At 42.9% G+C, this 26540-nt stretch overlaps 1 protein-coding gene across 3 annotated transcripts in view; it reads left to right on the top strand.

The window, feature by feature from the left end:
* LOC118208432 (copine-9-like) overlaps positions 1-26540 on the top strand; it is a 105657-nt gene that overhangs the window by 11846 nt on the left and 67271 nt on the right. For 2 of the 3 annotated variants that reach the window (XM_035383099.1, XM_035383098.1), the window contains exons 3-4: positions 11025-11071; positions 21292-21395. In XM_035383099.1, coding sequence (XP_035238990.1) covers positions 11025-11071; positions 21292-21395 — 151 coding nt within the window. Of the gene's footprint in view, positions 1-10491; positions 10662-11024; positions 11072-21291; positions 21396-26540 lie in introns of those variants that run through there. The other variant, XM_035383100.1, reaches the window with a different exon arrangement.

The following is a 26540-nucleotide window of genomic DNA, read 5'->3' on the forward strand; positions in this document are numbered from 1 at the left end:
CAGCCACAATTACCTTTGCCCTAAAGGCCGTTCTCCATAATAAATGAGCTTTAGCAGGTGATTTGCATTCATTTACATTCTCTCCTCTCATATTTTTTGCGGTTCAGTGTTACAATGCTCTAAAATACATATGCATTAACCCGAACATGCTCATTTTAGGAATTCCACTTTTCTCTCATTTCATCTGCGCAACCTCTAGTGCAACAGCTAAGCAAACATGGACAAATGCTATCGGTCACATTAGCGCCTATAAAAGCCCCACAAATCCTGAGTAAATATGGCCCTATGTATGTGTCATTAGCCATGTCTTTAAGGGATGGCCATTGTCCCCTTACAGCCACCCCTCCAGGGGGGGGCCCTCTAGAAGACTGCAGGAATGACAGAGCTGGCCAATATAAAGGAGTCATGCCTTGATCCAGGATATTTAGAAAATACATGTGTGACCTTACACGTACCACCGCAAATAACCTGGATGTTGATGCCCAGTCGGGCTCTCTTACGGACCACATACAGTAGGCTATCTTTATACGGCCAATTTTATTTGTCATTACTGTGATTGTCTAATTCCGATCTATTTTATGACCATCCATTATGACATGTTGACATTGTTATTGTGCATTTTTTGATATGCACAATAACAGTCTTTCACACTGTAATCTTGATATTTTTATGTATGCCCCTGTGTAACAGACAGGAGGGTGTACACGTAGGTGTGTATTTCTATCTTGATATTGTGCCCTTAAAATAACAATGAAACTGCAATATGACTTAATTGCAGGTTTTAGTTGGTCATAATACAAACGCTTTTAGCTGAATTAAAATAGCAATGCGCCAACGATTACCATGACCACACTTCATTTTAAGACCAACCCGCCTACATAGGCGTAAGGTCGTTTGGTATTTAAATAGCTTGGCTGCTGGATGGGAAAACGACAACTGCATGTCTGAAACTAGCAAAGACACTTGCATTTGGGTTACCGCCACATTGCGCTGTGTAAGATAGAGCCTGTGATCTAATAAAAAAAGGTTCTTGTCTCATTGGGGTCCACAAATTGAACTTGCACGGACATCAGTTGACGGAAGATGTTTGAGCATGCAGAATCCAGTTACACGATTGACCAGCAGGGGGTGCTTTTGAGCAATGAGACAAAGTCATCATGCCAGGCAGAAGCCCTTCCTCTCTGACCTTAACAGATACCAGATCATGGGGCCCATCCATTCACTAGAACAGTGCCTTAAATGCCAGACCATAGAGTCCATCCACACACTGGAACAGTGCCTTTGCAAAATACCAGATTGTGGGGCCCATCCACACATTGGAACACTGAATACCAGACTGTGGGGCCCATCCACACATTGGAACACTGAATACCAGACTGTGGGGCCCATCCACACACTGGAACACTGAATTCCAGACTGTAGCCCCCATCTACACACTAGAACACTGAATACCAGACTCTAGGGCCCATCCACACACTGGAAGACTGAACACCTGACTGTGCGGCCCATCCACACACTGGGACACTGAATACCTGACTGTGGGGCCCATCTACTCACTGCAACACTGAATACCTGACTGTGGGGCCCATCCACTCACTGCAACACTGAATACCTGGCTGTGGGGCCCATCCACTCACTGCAACACTGAATACCTGACTGTGGGGCCCATCCACTCACTGCAACACTGAATACCTGGCTGTGGGGCCCATCCACTCACTGCAACACTGAATACCTGACTGTGGGGCCCATCTACTCACTGCAACACTGAATACCTGGCTGTGGGGCCCATCCACTCACTGCAACACTGAATACCTGACTGTGGGGCCCATCCAATCACTGCAATAGCATGTTAACAGGATGGGTTGCTGTCATTTCTTCTTCTCTAGGCTTATGTCATCTGTCACTTCATTGCATTGTGGCTTGTCTGTTTATTGGCATGGCATTGATCCTCCTTCCATCACTAGACTGTGAATTCCTGAGTATGAGGATGTATTGGGTGTCTGTGCTTTATGCTTGTCTACTGTTGGGCACTGTCTCTAAGAGCTTTGACAGGAATTTAGCTTTGTCCTTGGCCACCCTCTCTGAGTCTCATCTGTTAGCTTTGTAGCTGTGAAAATGAAATGTGTTTATGTGTGTGTGTGTGTGCATGTGTGTGTGCATGTGTGGAGGAGAGAGTGTTTTCTTCTGTGTTTGTTGTTGTGAGGGTACATGGATCTGGGTGTATGGGAGAGTGTGTTTGCTTGTGTGTGTGTATGCACGTGTGGGACAGAGAGAGTGTTTGTGTGTTCTGAAGAGACAGATAAATGAATGGCGTGCGCTGAATTTCAGTAGCTGAGCTCATATACTGGAGATTAAATAGTGTGGGGCAGCTCTCACAAAGCCTGTGGGATGGGGAGAGCAGGCGCTGTGTCAACAGTGTCTGTCCGTCTGTCCTCTGTATGAGGCCAAAGTAAGCAAATGTTCAAACAAACGCTTCTGGATCATGCACTCTGTACCATTCTCCTGTCACCCTGGGAGGTCATAGAACAAGTCCTGGATCTAGACAGTTCGCTAGCCTGCATTGCTTGGTGATTTTTTAAACTCAAGATCATTGACTCAATCGTTTCCGTTTAATTTTATGCACATGCTCAATTATGTGCTTGTGGTCAAGAGATTAATATCAGACTCAGAGGTCATGTTAACATAGGGCTCTGCATTTTTCTACACAGATAAGAAGAGCCATAATGGAAGGGCAAAATACATGGTGTTCTATACTCGCAGATATTGGTCTGACATTTGTGTTGTTTATTGATCATAATATTTACACAGCTGTTGTTCAATAACAATGTTATTTGGCTAGCAAAGCTAACGGCAAACAGAGAGTGAGCTGTGGATACACAAGTTGGGAGAGCTTGAGCCTCCCATTTTATCACATATCTCATGGTGAGTAGCTCAACAGACCTGGTCATAAAAATGTGAACTTACCCTTTAAGAAACGCATGTGGATTCCGGTTATCCTTATCTGACATTTTACAGTATGATCGAGGTTTATCGTTTGGCATTAGATTGTTGTGTAAATTAATAAACACAATTGTTGAGACACATGGCTGTGGCCTAATTCAAACAATCACAGGCTTGCACCATCAGAAACTCAACACATAATTGAAAAGCACTTTATCTACTCACTCATTTGACGGGCATCCGACCAGCCTTCATTTACAAAATTATCATCGATCTCATTCAATTTCAGCTCCCGAGCTCTGACGTTCTTGACAGAGAGTAGCCTGTGTCCCGTCCGTTCAACCTCTTCGGCCTGATGCTGCTCCTTGATGAATTATTTATTTGAAAAATGATTCAGTCATTTAACAGCACTCTACTGTTGCTAATGTGACTGCAGTAGCCTACACCCCTCAGCAAAGGTTATCGGATGATACACAAGAAGCATTTTCGCAGGTTAGGAAACTGAGGTGTGTGTTGACGATCTCAGTCTTAAAACACGCCTTGAATGACAGCAGGCGTCCAACTCTGGAAACTTCTACGTATGTTTGTCTCCTGGTCCGTTTTCCCTTTTCTCTTCTGAAATCCCCTTTTTGTGTTCATAAGCATTTTGATATGCATAGTTGTAGCTAGGACTCCTCTTTTCTCTCTTCAGCTAGCTAGCTGTCCTTACAGTTTGACCGCCAAAACAGACATAGTTCCCAGCAATCTTTACATATCAGAAAAACGGTAGCACCAAAGACATGACCACAAATAATTTAATTGAATCGTTTTAACAACATTTTCTGTAGAATGGGCATTTCTGAGTTTCAAATGATCACAGACTGATCACAGACAATGAAAGCATACTAACCATGATCAATTGCTTATTGGATGATATATAAAACAGATGGCACAAAGTAAATTAGCATGTATTTTCCGATGTTTAACGAGTGCCTCAATGCAACGGCCCGTGCACAAACATATTTTTTTCGTGTACTGCTAGTTATCCTGAAAGCTTCAGGGGGCAGAGGAAAAATTTGGGAAGGGCTGCCACCCCTCAGATCCGGCCCCTACACATAATGTTCTGGCAGTTGCTTCTGCTGGAAGGTTATCGCTCCACCTGCCAAACTCTTCTTCTCTTTTTCCTAACTGTGAATGAGTTGCAATGAGTGGTACATCTATAATTTCTTTCTTTCTCCATCTTTCTTTTTGTCCTATCATCTGTTCTTTTTCTTTTTGTTTTTCTTTCAATTTCTCCATGTGGAGGAATTGCAGAAGCTGACTTTTTTATGGTTACTATTTCATCGCTTAGACAGTGTGAGAACGTATCACTGTCATGTGGACACCCATTTTTTCCTTGTTCACTGTGGCCCAGGGTACGAATGTACCAATTGCACTGGAATCGTTTCAGAAATAGGGGCTCCAAATATGGAGAAAATTCTGATTTTTAAATGTACTGTAATTTAAAGGCACCATACACGTCTCTTGCCGGGACCTGTCGGAACTCCTGCTAAATTCAAAATGGTTGAAAAATCAGTCTAGGAATAGAGCCATGATTTGAAGGTCGTAGATGGTTCCCCAAATTTATGGCATCGCTCAGAAGCTCTAGAAATAAAATAAAAGAACGCTAGAATGTTTTATGACGAGGACAGGACATTCAGTTCTTCAAGGCTGATCATTTTGTCAAGTGTCTAGAGAATCTAGCCCTGTGTCAAGCCTGGTCTTGAACACCCCAAGGATCTCTGCATCTACAACATGACCTAACAAGCTGAGCCACGCGTTGACAGCTTTGTGTGTCAATACTTCCTGGCATGAGAGCACAATTTACTTTCAACTCCATTCAACCTGTGTCCCCTTGTTCTTCTGAAAGAACACAACCTAAAAAAGGTCTTTCTACTGTATCCCTTTCTGTCCATCCATTCATCCATCCATCCTTTTTCTTACCTGCTTTTTCCTGGTCAGAGTCTGATGCCTATCCCAGCATGCATTGGGCGAGATGCAGGAATACACTCTGGATTGATTGCCAGTCCACTGCAGGGCACACACACCATTCACTCACACACTTAGATTCTCCAGTTAGTGTAACCTGCATCTTTTTAAGACGCACAGTTTTTTTTGGAGGCAACCGGTGTGGAAAAGACCAAAAGGGATGCTGTTTCAGACGGAGAGTGGGAAAATTATAAGAAGAGATGATTTGTACACATATGGCAATGCTGTTTAATTAACACATTTCGTAATCATGTGACTAACAGAAAAACAAATACATCTGGTCTCAAGTGTTTGAAAAACTGGAAAACTTTTTTTTCATCTGCTTAACCAGGTTGTATGACCTTCACGTGTACGATCATGTGCATTTGACTATATTGATTTTGGTAGAGTGACAGCTGACCTCCTTTGGGGGCTGTACCTCTCCATGCTGCATGAATAAACATCACTGATTTATAAACTATCCTAAACTCATAGTGGTCATTTTCCATGACACCGGAGTACCTGCGGGAAATGTAAGTTGACACAAGGGAGAACATGTGAACTCCCCGCAAAAAGGTCTTAGCTGGGATTTGAACCAGATACCTTCTTGCTGCCCATTATTCCCTTTCAAGGTGTCAATAAATCCATACCCCTTTTTGTCTCTTAATGAAACAATATTACAGTGACCGGCATGTGTTTGTCTTCACAAACATAACATAAAAAGCAAAAATGTATTAATTTTTTTTTTTGGGGGGGGGGGGGGGGGGGCTACGTTGTGCCTTTGCACCTGATGAATGCGTTGGACCTGGAAATGTAAGACCAATAATCCTCACTGCTTGAGGACAAGGTGAGAAAACATTGGAGTTCCCAACAGTTCAGGACATTTTGTAGAAATTTTCATTAGGTTTTCTGCTTATCTGTCAGATTCCAGCAAAGTTAATATGGTCTGCTTGGATTCGGCCAGAGGTTCAGGTTCCAGAGTGTGTGCCCACTCGCCTCATTACTGTAGGGGTACTCCAAGAAAGGGAAAGAGAGCACAAATCAGTTTGTGAAGCCAGAATGTTTCATTGGAGGGGTCTGCTTGATCAGTTGCAAGTATTTCACACAGGGCTTTTCCTCAGTTCTGTGTCGAGATTCAAGAAACATGAATAAGATTCGTTTGAGTACTGGTTAGGGGGTTTGGAAACATTCTGGCCTGTACTCCAGACTGGGGAGTTAGGGACTCACTAACCCTAACCCCAAATTCCCCCACCCCTGATTCACACTGCCGCAGATGAGCCGGAATCAGTTGATGAGCAGGGAAACGCGGTCCCCTGCCGAATAAAGGCAGCCCAAAAGCAATCGTTGAACCCCAAATGCATTTTCCACTGGAAGCCAATTACGACCCCTTCCATTAATCCTTAAATGCAGGGCAGCCTCTGAGAGAACCCCTGGGCATCGGGGGGGCTTTACTGAGATCATAATTGTGCTCGTTTATTAAAACAAATTAAACCACAGGAGGGACTTTTTAAAGGTTGTATTTGAATACGAGTTGGAGGTGCCTTTTCCTTGCTTTATAATGTGGCTCCAGGAATCTCTGTCGTGTCTGATCCAGTCTCCTTTTTTTCCCAGTCTGCACTCTCCCATCTTCATTGTAATCAGCACAGCTGAAGTCGATTGGTAATCAGAACATCTGATATTGACTGGTGATCAGCGAAGCTGAGGTTGACTTTTATCAATGAATCAATCTTTTTTCATGTAGCGCATGGGCAATGTATCATGTTTTTAAGTTTCCCTTTGAAAATCAACAAAACATGCTTTGACCACTGTAAGTGGCTTTGTGATAACATCAGCTATGATAAACAGTGAGTGGTGTCAGTGAAGAATGGCCCACCCACTAGCCAAAACAAACCCATGTACCCCCATTCCCCATCCAGACATTTCAGTTCCATTTCAGTTGACCCACTTCAGAAAATGAACTGAAATTCACAAATTGAAACATAATCGGACATAATTTCAGGAAATGGGCAGCTCAATGAACCATCCAATCAAAGGAGTCTACAATGGCCTGCAGGAAAGCAAAAAAAAACCCGGGCTCTAACAAGCGTCTTGCTGGCCCGTTAGCCTCTCGCGCGGTTCTCCCGGCCGGGCCAGGCCGGGCTCCGGGGTGCCCGGGGAGACGGGAGCAGGCCAGGCCTGGAGCGTGAATGATGCCCCCGGCGCGTCTGAGGCATCATTACAAGGGAATGATTTATCATACTCCGTCAGGCGCTGCTCGCGCCGCACGTCCGCGCGTCCGCTCGGATGACCAGGCGATTAACCCTTCCACGCTGCTCCAGATACCGCGAGTCTTGGAGAGGCCCGCTCGGCCCCAGGGACTGTGGTCCAATGGCACCGCGGTTCTGCTTTTGATTAGCGTGCCGCGCGCCGTCCGGCGCCGGGCTGGAAAGACACCCCGGGTCGCGGCAGATTTATTTAGCCGGCCGGGCTCGCGGCTGCAGATAAGCGGTAATCTCAGGCCGCCCTCTCAGACCTCCACGGGGCCATTCTGGGATTTGCCACAGCGCTTTTCTTTTGTAACTGGCCCTGGCTGGCCCTGCGTCTCTATAAACCCCAACACACACACACACACACACACACACACGCACGCACGCATAAACACACACACACGCACACACACCTACACACGCACGCGCTTACACACAGACACTCACACACACACACACATAAACACACACACACACACACACACACACACACACACGCATACACACACACACACACACGCATAAACACACACACACACACGCATAAACACACACACACACACACACACACGCATAAACACACACACACACATAAACACACGCGCACACACACGCATAAACACACACACACACACACACACACATAAACACACACACGCACGCATAAACACACACACACACGCATAAACGCACGCATAAACACACGCACACACACATAAACGCACACACACATAAACACGAACACACACGCACGCATAAACACACACACACACACACACCTACACACGCACGCGCATAAACACACACAGACACTCACACACACACATAAACACGCGCACACACACACACACACACACACACACCAAAGCAAGCACATTTGCATGCACACATGCACTCACACGTATGCATGCACACACACCGGTACATACATTATTTACACACATTCACATGTGCACACAAGCACAAACAAGTGGAAACCTGCATGCGTGCTCAGAGGCATACGCACTCACACATACATGCACACACACACTCAGGCATACACACTCAGGCACAAACATGCGTACATATTCGCTCATGCATACACCTGCACTCATTGACACACATGCCCACATACATATGCACACAACAAGAATACATGCACTTGTACAAACACACTTTTCTTTTCTGCTCTCTCAAGCACACACAAACACACACACACACACACACACACACACGTTCAGTCTGTCATTTCGCCACCAATCTCCCTGCTCTCACAGCCCGTAAACCCTGCACCATTTGTAAGCTGTTTACACAATATCAGCTCAAAGCAGGGACAGATTCCTGGCGAAGCAGAGGCCGATCCTTAGGGACAGCAAAGCCCCACACATTGTGGTAAAGCAAACAAAACAGAACATGCTGTTGGCGTTCACTCCTTTTTAGTCACCAGATTTGTGTTGGCTTGGCTGCAATGTAGCTGATCATGGTGAAATCTGTTGGGGTTAAAGATTACACCAGCCGTAGCACTTCTGTATGCTGTTTCCTCCCCTGTGCTAATGTAATACTTTGTTCTCTGTGCTAACGTAGCATTTTATTTCCTGGGCTAGCATAGAATTTTATTTCCTGGGCTAGCAGAGCATTTAATTCCCTACAATAGCATGGCATTTTATCTCCTTCACTAGTTTAGAGTTTTCTGTGCATGGTTCTTGCAGTTTCCCTTTGTACTTCTTCCTCTATCTCTCCCAGAAACCAAGTGTGAACAACATAGAATTTGTTTAATGATCTTTGAGGGTATATTTACTCTCTCTTTAGTTCATATGACTCATTTTATTATATGACTTTTTTTTTACTGAAAATACTCATTATATCATTTTTTACAGAAAGATTATTGGCATCAAGACGGGGGTATTGTCAACCTCAAAACCGACATCACTGACTAGCAATTTTTGACTCCAAACTTGTTGATGGTGTCGGTAATGTTGGCCTCGATGCCAAATATTTTTCTGTAAATTATGAATCATATAAATTCAAACACCTCAACAGCAAATATACCCCTAGGGCTAATTAAACATTTATGACCGAATCCAGACCTGCACTGAAGTGCATTTTCCACGTAACGCACTATTGAAAGGTTGAGAGACTTATGTGGAAAATGCACTTAAGCACAGGTCTGGATTCATACCTTAATATTTTACTTTGAAGATGTTATAAAAAAAAAAAAACATACCAAACTTGAAGTAAAATAGTTCAATGTTTAGTGTTTAATGAGCTCTGAGCATGTATTTGCTCTCTTTTTAAGTGTTTAAAGTGTTTGCATTTATGACGTAATTTTTTGAAAAATTGTCAGCACCGAGTCGGGGGAACCAAGACCGATAGTTGTTGACCCAGAAACTGATGGTCGTTAATGATGTTGGCCTCCATTTCTCTCCCTTGTGAGTTGTTCACAGGTTTTAAAACAGGTGGCGGCAGTGTTTTCAAAGGCAACCCTAACCGTGTGACTTTTATGCTACGGTGTGGAGGGGTCGGCAATGTGGGACCTCACCGCTGATTGCCGCGACCCAATCCCCCTCTCTTATTTATTTTGGGTGTTTATAGTAGACGGTGGTCCTCTCTTTGATTGTCAGGAAGCCCCTAACCCCCACCCCCCCCCCCCCCCCCACAGGGAGGGATTCCACATATCACCTTGTTTTCTGCCAGATGGGCAATCCGTCTGCATCCCTCCAGGAACTTCAAACCAGCGCCTCGCTCTCAGTGAACGGTCGACGCTCGCGCCCTTATTGGCCGGTTACCGCTCGTGTCTTTGGGGCCCTCCAGTTAGGAGGGGAGAGACACCCGCGGGGAGGGTGCGTGCGGCCCCTCCCCTCTGTTTAGCGGGAGAGGGGTGCAGTACACGCCGGTGCCTGGAGGGAGCCGCTTCCCTACTGGTCCTGTGGACCGAGCGGCAGGAGGGGGGGGCGGTTTCTCCCCGATAGGGCCACGTTGACCTTGACTGGCAGGAGTATATTTGGAAACAAGCAAAACAGGATTGCGTAAGCTCATTGGCCGCTGGAGATCGTGCCTCTTGAGTACTGTGTGCGGCATTCATCCCCTTCAGCAGCCTCTACACCTTTGGAATCACTGTCATTTATTTTCATGTGATTCTGCGTGGAATGGGGGTGGAGTCGTACGGAGATCCTGCGTCTTTGACCTTTCCCCTGGCAATCAATCATCAGCCCAGCAAAGATCCTTTCAGTGACCTCTGCTAGATATTCCACAAGGTCGCTGTTTACGGGGGGAGGGAACTAATACAGAACCTATATTAGCATTCACAAGTTCTGCCCTTCCAGTCAATGACACTGAACACTTTCTGTTGAAATATCCTGAATTATCTCAGAAAAAAAAGAGTAGGCGTTTCATATTCTTAGTTGTGTGATTGTTCATTGATTTGTTCTTTGGGTTGCTCTGTCATTTCACGCCACTCCATTGTGCACGTCGTTGAATAGAGACTTTGAGGAACACCCACCACAATGTCAGGTGAATCAATGGAAGAGTAGGGACAGACAGATATAGAGGGTATCCAGTCATTTGTGAAATTTCATACAGTACTGGGTGTGAGATCTCTTGGCTGACCAAAATTGCTTGCGTGTGTGTGTGTGTGAGAGAGAGAGAGAGAGAGAGAGAGACTGTAAAACTGTACAATGTTGTCTCAATTTTTAGTAAATATTGTGTAAAGTGTACAGCAATATATCTAAACATGCACACTCACACAGAATCAGTAAAAACTGGGACAATAGCAAGACGGTATTGTATTTATGTGTGTATTAATAAATGATCCATCTCTCTCTCTTTCCCTCTTCCTCTCCTTATCTCGTTCTCTCCCTCTCCCTCTCTCAACAGTTGTGGTTCTGTACGTCCAGGGCATTGGGACCAAGGAGTGGAGGGAGGTGAGTTCAAAGTTCACTTGCCTGTTTAATTACGGTACCTGCATTACAGTTTGATTTATTCTGGGGGCTATGACAATATCATCCTCCTGCTCTTCATTAATATTTATCCGTAATTAGATTGTATTGTTTGGTCCATGGCAAGTGTAATTTTGAAAGCAAGCCTCTCCGCAGGATGCCAAGTGAATATATTGTGTGCTAGTTTTCCGGCAGATTTTCAATGTGGTGTTTTACTGAGATGCTGCTGTTCTTCCAAAACAAGACATCCATCTAGGCATGTAGCCTCTCAGTGAACAACCCCTCTTACTTTCATGAGCACTGACTACATTTATGCACTGTTTCACGGGCGATGGGATTTTTTTCTATCAATAACACTAGGACTACTAAGGTTCTTAGTAGTGAACAATACTGCAGCTATTACTGCCATTACTACTAGTCCTACTACTATCACTGCTGCCATTACTGCTACTATTACTGCTACTGCTCCTCCTACTATAACTCTTACTGCTACTACCAATGCTACTCCTACTGCTATTGTTATTACCAAGGAATAATAATAATAATAATAATTGTGTAGATTAGTGCTGCTTGAAGGCTCATCCAAATTATGCAAAGTATGAGACAACACCATTAACTACAACAATGCTAAGTGACATATGTATACCTAAATAATAATAATAATAATAATAATAATAATGTATAGCTACGTTTAACAGTCTAACTTACAACAGTCCTACATTATTATTTACTTTACTTTAAAGACCATATGATCATTGATGCCAGAGTGGCAGTTTTGGGGATGATTTTTTTTTTCTCCTCCCCCACCCTGTTCGTGTGGGTCCCTGCTCAACAAGCAGGCCATGGGGGGGTGGGGTAGGTGACACCCCCCTCTGTATAACGTGACAAGCCTGATCAAAGCACCAACCCCAATTAAACAGCAGCCAACTGAGCACGCTCACTGTTGCCAAAAAAAATCAAAAAAAGGGAAATATATGGATTGTTCTGTGGAGTCAGCAGTCCTGTGAATTTGATGAAATAGAAATGTTACCTTTCTGAGAGGGTTTTTCCTAAAGAAAAAATAATAATAACTGCCTGTGTCCCGCCGTCAGATTAGCTCTGAAACTGTGTCTTTACGGGGCTCCACTAACAATGGCTGTAATATTTACCAGAGAAAAATCTAAAATGAGAATAACCACAATAAGCCAAACAGAGGTCTCCTCACTAGATTACAGACTGAGGACTTGCCTTCTCAGTTCAGGCCCCTAGTCTCTGGAACTAGACTCTCCCTGGTGAGGTAAAAGCCACCAAGTCTGTCTTCCTTTAAAATCATTTTAAAAACCTTTTTTTTTTAAATTTAGCATTCAATTAATTTTTATTTTATTTATTAAGAATTATTTGATGCAGTTTTGTTTCTTCATTAAAATGTTTTGTATGTTTTATTCTGAAGTGAAATTTAAGTTTTTAAATGTAGAAATCTCATCCTTATAAATTGAATTAACTTATTTTTTCTTATTGATATTAATGTTTTGTTTTTTTGTTTATTAAATGCCTTATTTTATTCTATCTCTTATTTTAGCCTGAACTGTAAAGCACAAAGCTGTATACATGATAGGTGCTACACTTTTTGTCAACTAAAACCAAACTTTAAAAATAAAAATTTTAAGTAAGGGTTTCCATTCGCACTTTTAAGTTTGCTCACCCTTCAAGGTTTAAGGTTCTTTGGATTACACATTCTAAGCTTTGGTGACGAGCCGTAAATAAATCATAAACAACAGAGGTTTTTGTAGGGTAAAATGAATAAATATATAAACAAGCCATCCATCCATCTTCTGTGCCACTTAGTCCTAATCAAGGTTGGGGCTGGAGCCCATCCCTGTATGTGTTAGGCTGGGCCTGCCAGGATTCAAGCACAGTGCCTTCTTGTTGTGATGCAACAGCGCTATTCACTGAACCACTGTGCCGCGACAGAACAAACATCTAATCTTGAAATTGTATTAGTACTTTTATTATTTGTTTTACAGTATCATTAAAAAAATCTTAAGCATAAATAAATAAAAGTAATAACTGTTTACTGACCCTTTCATCAGGACAAGAACATACAGGGGTGGACATATCAGTTTGTTACACACATCTGTTATGCAAAACTGCTGCCCTGTTTTTCACGTGATGAATGTGACTCTTACACATTTGTTTGTTTTTGATTATACACTGTAAAAAAAATCAAATACTCAAAATTTAAAGGGAACTTACTTCACTAATCAGGCTTGTTCAGTATAACAGCAATGATGTTTGCAACCACAGCAACCTCATTTCATAAAGATCATGAAACCATGTGTTTTCTTGAGTCATTCCTAAGACTGCAAAGCCCACAATTATTTATCCCCACTCTAAAGTCTTCTTCAAATGAATTGTGAGTGTTTATATGTGCATCATTAGTTTTGATAGCACTTGATCAAGCAGTTTGTATCAGAGCATCTGTAATACAGCTGCTGAATAGCATGCCGGAGGAGAGAGCGAGACATTTGCACCTGGGTACCAACACCTGCTGCCTATTGCCTGGCAGGGGGTTTTGTGAAGAAAATGGTACACACTGCCTGTGTTTCTTTACTGAGTTGATTTAAAAAAAAAAAAAAAATTTTAATTTAAAAAAAAAAATTATTTTTAGCCAAAATATTTAGAACAATTCATGGAAGCAGGACATTACTGCATTTATGGTGTTGAAGTAATTTTCATTTTAAAATCTAAATGCCTGATGGCTTGGCCTCTGGCCATTCTAGTGTTAATAGTGTTAACTTATTTACGGTTGCTGTGCCAACATAAAAGGCTTGTTACTGGAGCTTAGAATTTGTAAAACTTTAAAGTTCGGCAAATTTAAGAGTTATTGAACCGTAACTTTACATTTTTTAGTTTGGAGAGGCTAAATATTTTTTTACAGTGTGGGGTTTGGCAGCACCTCACGTGGACACCCCCACTCCCCCCCCCCCCCCCCCATATAACCTGAGGCCACAACCCCTGAACCCCCACCCCCATACAGCCTGCACTGTGGGCCTGAGGCTCACAGCCCCTGGAAGCTCTGTGGTGATAACCCCCCCTCCCCACACACACACACACACACACACACACACACACACTCTGCCCCCCCCCCCCCCCCACTATGTAGAAGGGATATTTTTGGCAGACCGGTACAGATGTAATCAGCTGGACGCACAGCGTGCTGTGATTGGCCCAGAGCCGTCTCTGGCCTGCAGAGAAATGACAAAGCTGTTCTTCTTCCTCCGGTGTATTCATGAAGTGATTGTAAAAAAAAATGGTGATAGGAGTTGGGTCAGCATGCTCCGACAATTCTCTCCTGCTCTTCCGGGATTTTTGGAGATGTCATGACACAAATAGGGTTGCACTACCCCTGATAGATCTGCAATGCCAGTGATGAATGGGGAGTTTGTAGCAGTGGATGGGGAGTTAGAACTTTGAGGACGGGAGTGTATAACCATACTTTGGATGTGTAAGATTTACGCGTGGATTGATTGAAAATCAGCAGACCCCTGCAGTTCATCCACAGATCGGTTGGGTCAGTTCACAAATGACATTCCGATTAATCATGGATGGGTAGTGGGTGGGTGAGAAAGAAATTAGCAAAATAAAGAAGTTACTGAATGGAATTAGATGCACTCACATCATGGATGAGGAGACGGAGTCTGCAGTAGCCATAGCTGTAGGCCTACCTCTCGTCATTCTTTTGGTGCATCCATGAGATAAGGTTAGCTAATATAGTAGTATGAGATAAAGTTAGCTTATGTCGTACTACGACGCACATTTTGTTAGCGTTTTAATAAATTACCTCATTTGGGGAGTGTGATTTTCAGTGCGGTTATGTAAAGGAATAGTCTACTTTCGGTTTAAGCTGGTTTATTTACCAGCTGGTTTGATTAGTTTGAGGTTTTGGATTAATGAAATAATGAATGAGCAAGTATCAGAAATGTGTCTGGTTCACTAATGTTAGGTCAGTCTTTGTTAAAACCTAACAATATGATTTCATGAAAATGAAATTTTAACATTTCTCCAACAAAAAAAGCGGAAATAACCTTGACTCATGAATTAATTTTCATATTATTTAAAAGAGGGGTTGAGCACAAAAACTTGGCATTTTGTGATTTCTTGATGGAAAAAAATTAAACAGTTAAACAATTTTCTTGGGTCTGTAAAAGCTTTTCGTTATAATACATTTTGAAATTGTATTGTACCTCTGAAATAAAGGTGCACTGGAGGTACATTTTTGTTCTTTAGGGAAGAAATTTCCTAAATGTACCCTGTAAGTACATTAATGTTCTATTTTGGTAGCAAAAAGTAGCTTTTGTAGGCAAAAAAGATACAAATGAATTATGTGCAGTGGCAGAGCCAGGACATTTTCAATGGGGAGGTCGGGATGGGACCTGTAGGTGGCACAGAAATATGAACGTAAAAATGTGTCCATCTATTAAAAAATGTGCTATTTTAGGCACCTACAACACATAACTACAATATTTGGTACACAAAGGACCAGGCAGTGCCACCCATCTATTCAAACATATATCAAATATAAACACATCCTTACAAACCCAGTCCATCAATTCAGGCTGTGGTGGAATAGACAAAATAATATTCTGCGTGTCAAATATTCCATGTGTTTTTTCAATCCCCGAAGATACAGTGATAAGAATAAGTTTATACTATGGCTGAGTATTACAAGCGCCATGAAAGCAGATGTTCAGGTTCCTTGTTAACTGCATAATAAGCTCCTTCTCTGTTGCTGTATCTTCAGGAATACAGACAGTTAGACAAATAGATGGTTCAAAGAAGTCCCCTTTAATGAGAAGGTCAACCTTATAATCAATAAGTATTTTAAAAAAACATTTGAAAGTGAGCCATAATGACATTTAGCCATTAAAATGATTTATTACAAAAGACAGACAACTGTGTACATATAGAATTCAATTTGTATTTATTTTCTTGAAAAATGTAAACCTCTACAATTAGCTTACAAGAATTGTAAGTGGCTATCCATAAGCAATGTACACTATATGGCCAAAAGTGTGTGGACACCTGACATCCGGCATTTTATTCTAAATTATGGGCAATAATATGGAGGTGATCCACCCTTTGCTGCTGTAGCAACCTCCACTCTTCTGGGAAGGCTTTATACTATATGTTGGAGCATTACTGCAGGGATTTTCTTCCATTCAGCCAGAAGAGCATTAGTGAGATGAGGCAGTGATTGGGCGATAATAGGCCTGGCTCACAGTTGGCTTTCCAATTGATCCCAAAGGTGTTGGATGGGGTTGAGGTCAGGGCACTGGGCAGGCCAGTCCAATTCTTCCACACCGTTCTTGACAAAACCATTTCTATATGGACCTTGATGTGTGCCCTGGGGCATTGTCATGCTGAAACAGGAAAGGGCCTTTCCCAAACAGTTGGGGAAGCACAGAATCGTATAGAATGTGATTGTATGCTGTAGATCTAACATTTACCTTCACTGGAACAAAGGGGCGAGCCCAAACCATGAAAACAGCCCCAGACCAAGAGGTGCCCAATTTCAAAATTCTGAATGCATTGCTTTTTTTGGAAAATGAATCATAATAGCCCATACAGAAATGTATTGTATTAAAAAATACAATTTTTACCAATTGAATTCATTTGGATTTGGATTAATGAACCACTATACACATCTCATGGCATGCCTATGTATACAGGTATACAAAATACAGACAGTTGTTTACATAGTGCATTTTATTTCTTCATTTTGATTTGGACTCATTTTCATGAATGAATTAGAATGAATCAGTGATGTTCCAGTTCCTTACAACAGCTGTATTCTGTGATTGTTGTGGTTTCTAGTGATGCGATCAACAAAATTATCCAAGTCCAGGGACTTCGCTTATCTAGACTGGCCACTTAAAATACACAGATGGGGAATTTTAGAATGCACTATACTGTCTGCTGAATGAAAAACGTTGGCTAGCTTGTATTTTCCTGCATGGCTTGCTAGATAAACCCCAAAAATAACAGTTATACCTACAAACACCCACTACTTTCCCTAAATTAATACATTCATGGAGTAATTAAAAGATACTCGCCTAGCAATCAAGCTAGTTAGCAAAAAAAAAATGCGTTTAGCGTCAACATGACAAAACGATATGACAATTCCTGTGATATGAATTGAACCAAATTTAAACTGGCATTATCATCTCCTTCTGATTATGCTGCGACTTTACAGATGGTTTCACCTCAAAAAATTTTATTCATGCCCATGAAAAAATGCTCTGAAAATGTGATGGCAAGTGGTGTGGCACTGGGGTGGGCTGGTTCAGTGCTGGGTGGCTACGGCTTCCCCTGGGCACCCATCAGATCAGTGTCTGATTATGTATTGCTGGCAAAGGGTATAATTTTGTCCACGTAAATGTTTCGACCCCAGAGGTTAGCATGTGTACCTTTACAGGCAAATTTTCTTACCTTTTGTCCTGAGAGTGCATTCATGAGCTTATTTTTATGTTGTCATATGCGCTTGTTTTGGTATTGCCACTTGTCGCCACTGCATCAGAGCGACAGGTTGGTAGCCTCCTGCCAGAAAGGGCCAGTTTAAATCGAGTGAAAGGTACATAATCTACCGACTGGGGCGCCCCTATTTGAGCGTGCCCTCTGATTAAGCGGGTACGCTCAAAAAATGCCAGGCTCATAAATATTTAAACTCATTGTCCAGATTTTTTGATGGAAATTATAAAGATCATTAGTTATGGAAATATGTTAGATATGAAAATCATTTTCACATACTGTATCTCTACTTGTCTTGACCTACCAATCACGTGCATACCAAGACTGGTTACTCCTGGTTAAAGCTAGTTGAAATGTCAAAAACATGTTTTAAAATAAATGCAAATATAATTTCTAAATGTGCAATCATAGGCTTATTATAGTATTATTTGTCGACAATGATAACCATGGTGGCAATATATTTCAAAGCTACATTAATTTACCACCCAAAAATCTTACTTTAGCTATTTCATTGTGGACAAAGTGAGGCCGTCGTTACCTTCGACATGCAAAAGATGGCAATGTCTATCTATGGTAGCTAAAAGAATGTGAACTATTTGTGGCAGGCTCTAGCCTAATCCGTTAGGTCCCAGGGAGTATCACTACGTGCCTGGGTTTGCTTACAGATGAGATGATTTGCATGCTGGGATAGGTGTTTGGCAAGGGGGGTGTTTGAAAGCAGATAGCTATTTAGCATTTGATTGTGTAGGGAATGACAGCAGGGATCGAGACTCACAGAGACAATGAAAGGGGGAGGAAGATCGCACATAAACATTTGTTGGGTATTTTGGCTATTATCTGGTTTTCTACTGAGAAATGATAGTACTCTAAGAGTTGGAGAAAAGTAAAAAAAAGGGGGAAACAGAGTGAAAAAGTGAATACAAGGGAATACATGAATGTACATACATGTGAAGTATAATATAGGATACCATCACATGCATACTTTAAATAAAATCATCATCCGTGTGGGATGATGGTCAAATGGTCAAATTTCACCCAGACGCCCACATACATTTTACACTATATTTAGATTTTAAGCATTTAGCAGTTTTATTCATCACTTTCAGTCTTTCATCACTTTACATTTTATTTTTTATGTATTAGTTATTTTACATAAGATACATTTGTACAGCTGGTTATTTTGCTGAGGCAATTCAGACTCAATATCTTACCCACATGTACAAACTGCAGTGCCCCACCTGGTATTCTAACCTACAACTTTCTGGAGTTGCCTGCTCAGTGTGAAGTTTGAAAATGACAATACAGGATTATCTTTTTCATTCTGATGTTGAAAAACCTGATACCTCATAACATTAACACTTTGAGCAGGGCTGCCGTTGAGGTGATGGCATGGTGAACCTTTCCAGAGAAAAGCCGGCTTTTCAGTCACGCGTTGGGGAGAGTCGTAACGGCACGTTTAAAACTGGCAGTCTCAGGAAGCTCGACTCGGACTCTGTTGCGCCGTTTCAGTAAAAAAAAATCGAAAGCATAGCACGATGCGGCGTTCTCCAAAGTGGAGGGAAAAAATCTGTTCGAGAGCTTCGCCGTCTAATTGCTAATTACGATCTGGAGTTCCAGGTGGGTAAAAAGCCCCTCCCCCCGTCTCCGTAGCGACCAGAGCGTGTTCATTAGCCCATCTCCAGAGTGCCGAGCCGCACGCTGTGCGGCTCTCTGTGGGAGGCGGTGTGGAGGCTAACCTACTTATTTTGGACTAACAATGCATGCTTCTCATGACTAAGATCGGGCAACCAGACCGGCCTGTGGTTTGACAAGCGAGTTATGTGAAAATGAGAAGAATGGTCAATCGATGTCATTTACGGAGGGAAATAATCTGGCTCTGCTCATGGTGTAACCATGACACATGTTTTACTGTTCGATGTGTTGGTACTGATAAAAATGGACACATATTAGCTTATATATGCTTACACAACTACAACTGCTGCTATTTTAACAATACTGTTACTACCACCCCTTACTACTACTCCAACTCATGCTACTAAGTCTTCTATTTCTAGTGTTGTGAAAAATCCATTACTCTCATCACAGCTGTAGTTTAAACTACAAGTAATACTGCCACTACACCACTGCTCATTGTGTGCTGTTACATTGTCTACTACTAAACTAATAAAATGTGTCATTATCAGTTTAAAAAATGATTACCCATACCTGCTTGTAATTGTTTCAGAAATTATATCTTTGTTTAGATCCTGTGAGATTAACATGAAACTGAATTTTGGTAGCAGACACAACGTTTATTGTGTTTTTATGTCTGTCGTTGTTTCACGTGTTATCATATCACCGTTTGTGAGACTTGTAGTGCAGTAGCTGCTGGTTTGATTGCCAGGTGGAACACTGCCTTGGAGTCTTGAGCTGAGTACTTAATGGGAACATTTTCAAATCTTAGGTATCCTTCTACAATGCATTTCTGGTGGATTCAACCAAATAGAATTTTCATGGATAATTTCATTCTGAGTCGTCGTTGTGTAATTGGTTTAATTTGACCTCCAGGTGTATCTAGTATAGGGGTAAAAGACTGAAGAAAGTGCTTAACTACATACAGGTGTGCAGTAGAAGTCTGATATCAGAATATTTGCAACACAGAGTTTTCATCTTCAGGACTGGAATTATTCAAAAAACAGAAAAGAAATATCCATGACATTTGTGAAGCAGGAATCATTCCTCTGTCCTGAGTGGGTGGGATGCTGGGGTGGGGTCTGTGGGGGTGATCCCTCATTTGCGATTTCACAGACGGTACTCGCTGGGGGGGGGGGGGGTTTACTGGTGCTGCTGAGACCAAGCCATACTCATCGGGGGGGTGGCACTACTAACTGGAGTGAGCAGTGAGACAGGAAAGGAAGGTCATTGTAGCAAGTCAGACTTTGTTGTGAGAAACGGATGCAGAGCAAACACTCTTCCATTGGAAGACAGGAGCCACCTGTGGCATCACTATGGCAATTATCAACTCCAACAATGTAAAATCTGGACAGATATGGGAACTCATTCACCCGCTGTCAGTATTTGAAAGTGGCAGTACTTGGTCCATTTGTGAAGCGTTGCAGTATCTTGATAAAAATAATTTTAATAATAATTTTCTCTCCCCTCTGGCAACAAACTTAACAGTTCATCATTTTTTTATTTAAAGAGTGTCCCCCACCCCTCCACAAAAAATGGGGATGCCTAACCCCACATCAAGTCTGTGGTCCATAGTGCAAGTTGGATCCCCCAAATTCCCCTACAAAGGGCCAATAATGGGCTGGAAGTCACGGCTGATTGGAGGGATCATGCATGCTAGACACTGAGGCCACGGGCTGGGCAGTGAAGCAGCACCGCGATCAATACCTCATTACTCTCTGCTGTCAGAGCTTACCCTGGGCCCATCTGGCCCGTGGGGGCTCAGGGCCTTATTTCAGGAGAGAGAGGGGAATTTGGGACCTGGTCGATACGAGCTCAGGACCACCGAGCTCTTTTCCACTTGCTGTCCGCCTCAGGGGGTCAACCCTGCTGTGAGCCGGGGGTTACAGGCAGCAATAGCCACGTTAGCGCCGATGAGCGCGGATCGTTGAAGTGTTCCTCTTTGTTTTCTCTGTATCTTTCTCCTCCCCTAATTCTCTCTCTTTTTCTCTCTGTGTCTGTCTGTTTCTTCCGTTTCCCAACTGTAGTTTGGCAGGACGGAGGTGATCGACAACACTCTGAACCCGGACTTTGTGCGCAAGTTTGTGCTGGACTTCTTCTTTGAGGAGAAGCAGAATCTGCGCTTTGATGTGTGAGTGACGCCCGGCTGCACCCTCCTCCCCTCTCTCTGTGTGCGTTTGCTCTTGCCTGTTCTGCTCTGAGAGTTTGATGTTTTCTTCCACTCCAGTAAGAAAATAAAAACTCTGGGCATCTTTAGCATATAGTTCCACCAGAGAAGCCCCTGCACACACACACATACGTACAAACATACATGTGTACATACACACATGTATGCACACACACACACACACACACACACACACACGCACGCACGCACGCACACTTAAGTCCTGTACTTTAGGAATTACTAAAGTCTTTTCCATGAGATGAAACCGATAGATTGCACATCCTCTGGAGAGCTGCAGTTAAAATGAGAAGTTATTTTCTTTCTTACTCTCTACCTCTTTCTGTCTCTATTCCCACCCCATCCTTTTTCTTTCACTGTTTTCATCCCTTCTTCACTCTCTACCTTGCTCCTTTGTTCCCTCTGTCACTCCTTCCCTTCTCTTTCACTCACTCTGTCTCTCTCTGTCTCTCTCTCTCTCACACACACACACACACACACACACACACACACCCACCCAAGCTGGGCTGGTAACGGTCCACTACAATGATTCTTCACACATCCACTGTGATTAGCCTCGGAACCGATGGTATTGACAGCCGCCATGCTAATGAATACTCATGAACACCTGCTTCCACCTGAACTCTTCCTGGGTTCAGCAGCCTGGAAATGGAACTTTCGACGTGAAGCACCCTCGCGGTCCCCAGTGTGCGGTCCTGATCGACAGCGCTGTACTTCCATCACGGTCCCCCAGCGGGACTGGGACCGCCGTTAGCCCGGTCTCCTCCGGTTCTGCTCCTTACCCCTGCGCCCGGGACCAGCCCTGAGGACCATTCAGGGCCCGGAGCAGAGCGGGGGGTGAACCGCGCGCGGTTCTTTATCGTTCCACACTGATATCGCCGCCAACAGAGCGAACGCTTCATCATTACATTCTGCCACTCAGCAGCCCTGACGGATCGATACCGCGCTGAGGACCCCGTAACTCTCCGGTATAATTAATGGGTAAAGCGCGGGACCCCATTAGTGGGCTTTAGTCACGGTGTCCCTGTCTAGTGTGGTATTCCTAACATGAGACGCATGCAAGAAGCCCGCAGAAGATTGGCTTTGTGTGCAGATTGATGAATGGAATGAAAGAGGAATTAGAAAAAGGGGGCCTGCTGAGATAAATTGCTTTTGCGTGTTCCCTTATGAAAACTAAACGTATTCATTAAACCAGAACGGACATTGCAGGAATTAACAATATATGATGAAATGTATGCATAATAAAAATTATTTTTCAGTACATTATAAATAACTACATTACTGTAATATATATGTATTATTTATATTTTTTTTTCTAAAGTCTAGATTTTCACGATAAATTGCAGCATATGCAATTTCTTGTACGGGAACCCTTATCTGGAGTGGATTATACAGCAGATTTGCTCAGCGCTTTAGGTTAACTGGCATGGTCAAGGCTCCCAAAATTATTTCCCAGCCGGGGTGGTGTGTGCTCCCGCCTGGTTCACGAGCCCCCCTCTCGCGCACCGGCTCAGCGTCGATCGTTGTGGACCCGGGTCACGTATGGTCATTTAGACACCGTTACCGGGGCATTCGTCACTGTCCGCGCGCGCCGCCATCGCGCGCTAAGGCCATTAAGGCCTCTCCGCACGCCGGCGCGCGCGACAGGAATGCGATGCGCGGCTTCGGAATCTCGCCGCGCGAATACCGGAGGAGCTCCGTCTCTCTCTCCCCGGCGCTCGCCGCCGCTGTCGTTTAATGACGGAGTGATATTAAATCTTCTTTGAATTAAAGAAGGATCGCTCCCCGGGTGGTGGGCTAGCATGGCATGACGCTGGGTGTGTGTGTGTCTGCGTTTGTGTGTGTGTGTGTGTGTGTGTGTGTGGTTATAATTAGTGCGAGAGGGCTTCGGTGTGTCTACGCCTGAGAAATTGCTTTCCCCCTCGCTGCGTGCGCCCTCGCCGTCATTTAAAGTGGAAATAAAATAGTATTATTTTTAGATTTAAAATGATGGCTCCCCGACGAGAACAGAGAACATGGCAGGTGCGGCAGGGACGGATTCTTAGTTGCGCTGTGTATTATCAGTATGAGGGTGCGGGCGCTGCTCGGGTCGTTTCTGACTGTGCCCCTCTGCCGGTGCCGAAGGTAGCCTGCTATGAAAAACGTACCCCAGGGATAGGGAGTTTTAAATAAGCCATGGACTAGAGGCCAGGGCTGATAAAGGATCAGGTTTGCCCTGTCAAAACCTAACCTTATCCATTGCGAGCAAAAAGACAAGACTGACCCTAGATCAGTGCTCGTATTCTGGGAGCTATATGAATGCAGGCCCAGATTTCTCTGCTAAACCCATTCAACTATAACAGTTGAAGGACAATTGCTTGTGTATTTATGACTTTTAAGAAATCTTCAAATTTGGCATCCCTGCCAGCAAGGCGTACAGTGTTAGCGGCGAGACAGTCAAGCTGTTAAAAGTGCATTAAATAGCTGGAGAACAGCTGCTAGCCGACTGCCGTAGCGCCCATTTTCCTGGAAAAAAAAACAGCGGAGGATCGATGGCTGGCACAGACGGCTGGCTGACAGACTCTTGCATGCTGGGGAAGGCTCGAGCACATACTTGGCAGGTCTTGGCTAAAGGGCTAGGCTTATGTTCCTTTACTGACCGAGCCACTCGGGCACCCGGATACAGCTGGTGTGGCTTTCATAACATACCCGTGTTTGGGATGCAGATGGCGGAGTTGTTTGATTCCAGCTGGTGTGGCAGATGCGGTCCTTGGGTCGAGTGCGGTCAGAGTTGGGTAATGGACAGCGTGCGTAACTATCAGGGTTTCGTTCAGGTTGATTCCAAAGCCGAACATGCACGGCAGCACATTTTTGGATGTACACTCACAAAATCTGCCTCACAAAGGTGCTCAATACAATACGTGACCATTAGCGCCCAAATACTTTCAGAGTTGTACGCCTCCACAGAATGTTGATTTGATCTGCTCCAATTTGTTTTAAGAAAAAATAAAGAGTGACTCTTCCCTGTGTGCATACAGAAAGGTCGAGATCATGATGTACTGTCATCTTTTAAAATTTATTTTCTACCTTCAGCACTGACTAGAATTCGACTTAATCAAAATTCTTCAGATTCATTCTTATACTGCCTAAAATATTGTGGCCAAATATAACAAGTTCACGCCATTTCATAACTTAAATAAGAAGGAACATAGCAATATAAGGTCATAAGAACAATTAGTGATGAGAAAAGACCATTCAGCCTGTCAAGGCTAATCATTTTGCCATCTGTCCAGAGTATCCAACACCATGTCAGACCTTGGTCTTAAACTCTTGAGGCAGTGAGGAATGAGTAAAATGTTCGACAAAGATATCCGAACAAAGTGTATCAACAGCTAAAACATCTCACTCATCCAACATATAAAATATATTAATTTAATTTGGTAATTATTATTATTTTATTTTATTTAAACTTTATTTATGCAAGGAAGGCCTACTGGGACCCAGGTCTCTTTTTCTGAGGTGCCCTGCCTCATACTGGCAAAAATAAGACACAATATTGAAACTTTAAAAAATAAACATATAGTTACGATACACAGTATTCAAATAACCAAGTAGAAAACATATCAACATTATGTGCAAGTCTCGGGTTTTATAGAATGGGTTAGTGAATTAAAATTACTAAGAGGAACTAAACAGTGTAACATAAATATGCTAGGAGGTAATCCAGCTCAGCTACTGAATATTTCTTTAGAAAAATACGGAAGTTTGTTTCTGCTTTCAGCACATAGGTGATATCTATATTGGCATTAATATTGTCAATCAGTGATCTCTATTAAATGTCACTGATTGCATTCACACCTAAAAGTAAGCTTTTCCTTGATGGGCATTCTTTAGCCAGCTGGGGCTCTGAGTCCTTAATTTGGATGTCCTTGTCCTCAGGTAATAAAGTAATACACTTTCAAAGGAGACACAACTACAGACACCCCAGGTTTGTAAACAGAAAACCTTCTGGTGACCCTAACTGCCCAAGGATTTGATGTTCGCGGAGGGCAAGGGGGACAGATAGAGAGCAAACTGGTACATTCCTATGATCACACAGAGCAAGTTTGCCCAGTAAAATTACATCATATGTTTCTCAAAAGTGACAATCTAAAACTAGATATCCTACAGATCTGTGCTTCTACTATTATTCCTGATAAGCTATTCTATGCGGATAGAACTGTGAAAGTATGTTCTAGCATTTATTCAACCAATATTTTGTAACCATAACTACCTGTAAAAATCCAGAGTGAATTGTGAACTGAACTGCTCAAAGGAATTGGATCAGAAAGCTTGAAGAACTGCTGTTACACACCGTGGGTGAGAGAACTCTGACACATATACAGAGAGTGGAGAAAGGTTGTGTTTTAGAGTATTTACAAGATGCAAAGAGTAGCAAACATTTAACATTCCTTACATTTAAATTTCTTCTTTTTACACACACAAACACGTGCACGCATTCACACACACACACACACACACAAACACACACACACAAACAGACATACGCTCACATTAGCACACACACACACACACACACAGTGGTCTTTCATTATTTCGCTAATTTATGCAAGACTATAGGAAACATATCAAGCACAATAAATAAGTAATAAACTCAATTTCCAAGTGCTGGTAGCTATACTGTAAGTTAATAATGTAGCCTCATCACAAATACGTTCCCAATCTATTATTCAGTACACGCTCCAGAGAAAGTGTTTTGGACAATTATATTTATGCAATTTGCAACTTTAAATCTTTAAATATTCCCTGAAGACTCAGCCACGGTTGTGTTGTGTACGTGAGCTGGTCTAGTTCTGACATCATCCTAAATGGAAAAAGATTGTCCTGACATGAAGCCCTGGTGGTCTTTTCACACAGAAACAGTCGGCAGATTTTTCATTCTGGAATCGAGGGCCTAATTTTTTTCCAGCTTCAGTATTCGCATTGCAATGTTAATGCGCTATAATCGAAGGATGTTAGTTGAGCAGTTTCCTGTGAAGAATGTCACGTGTTTAGGCCAAGCCACCCCCCTTTGGGGAAAATCACGTTTATGAGCAATAAAAACAAGTACAT

Source organism: Anguilla anguilla, chromosome 11 (assembly GCF_013347855.1).
Source record: "Anguilla anguilla isolate fAngAng1 chromosome 11, fAngAng1.pri, whole genome shotgun sequence".
Classification (NCBI taxonomy): Eukaryota; Metazoa; Chordata; class Actinopteri; order Anguilliformes; family Anguillidae; genus Anguilla; species Anguilla anguilla.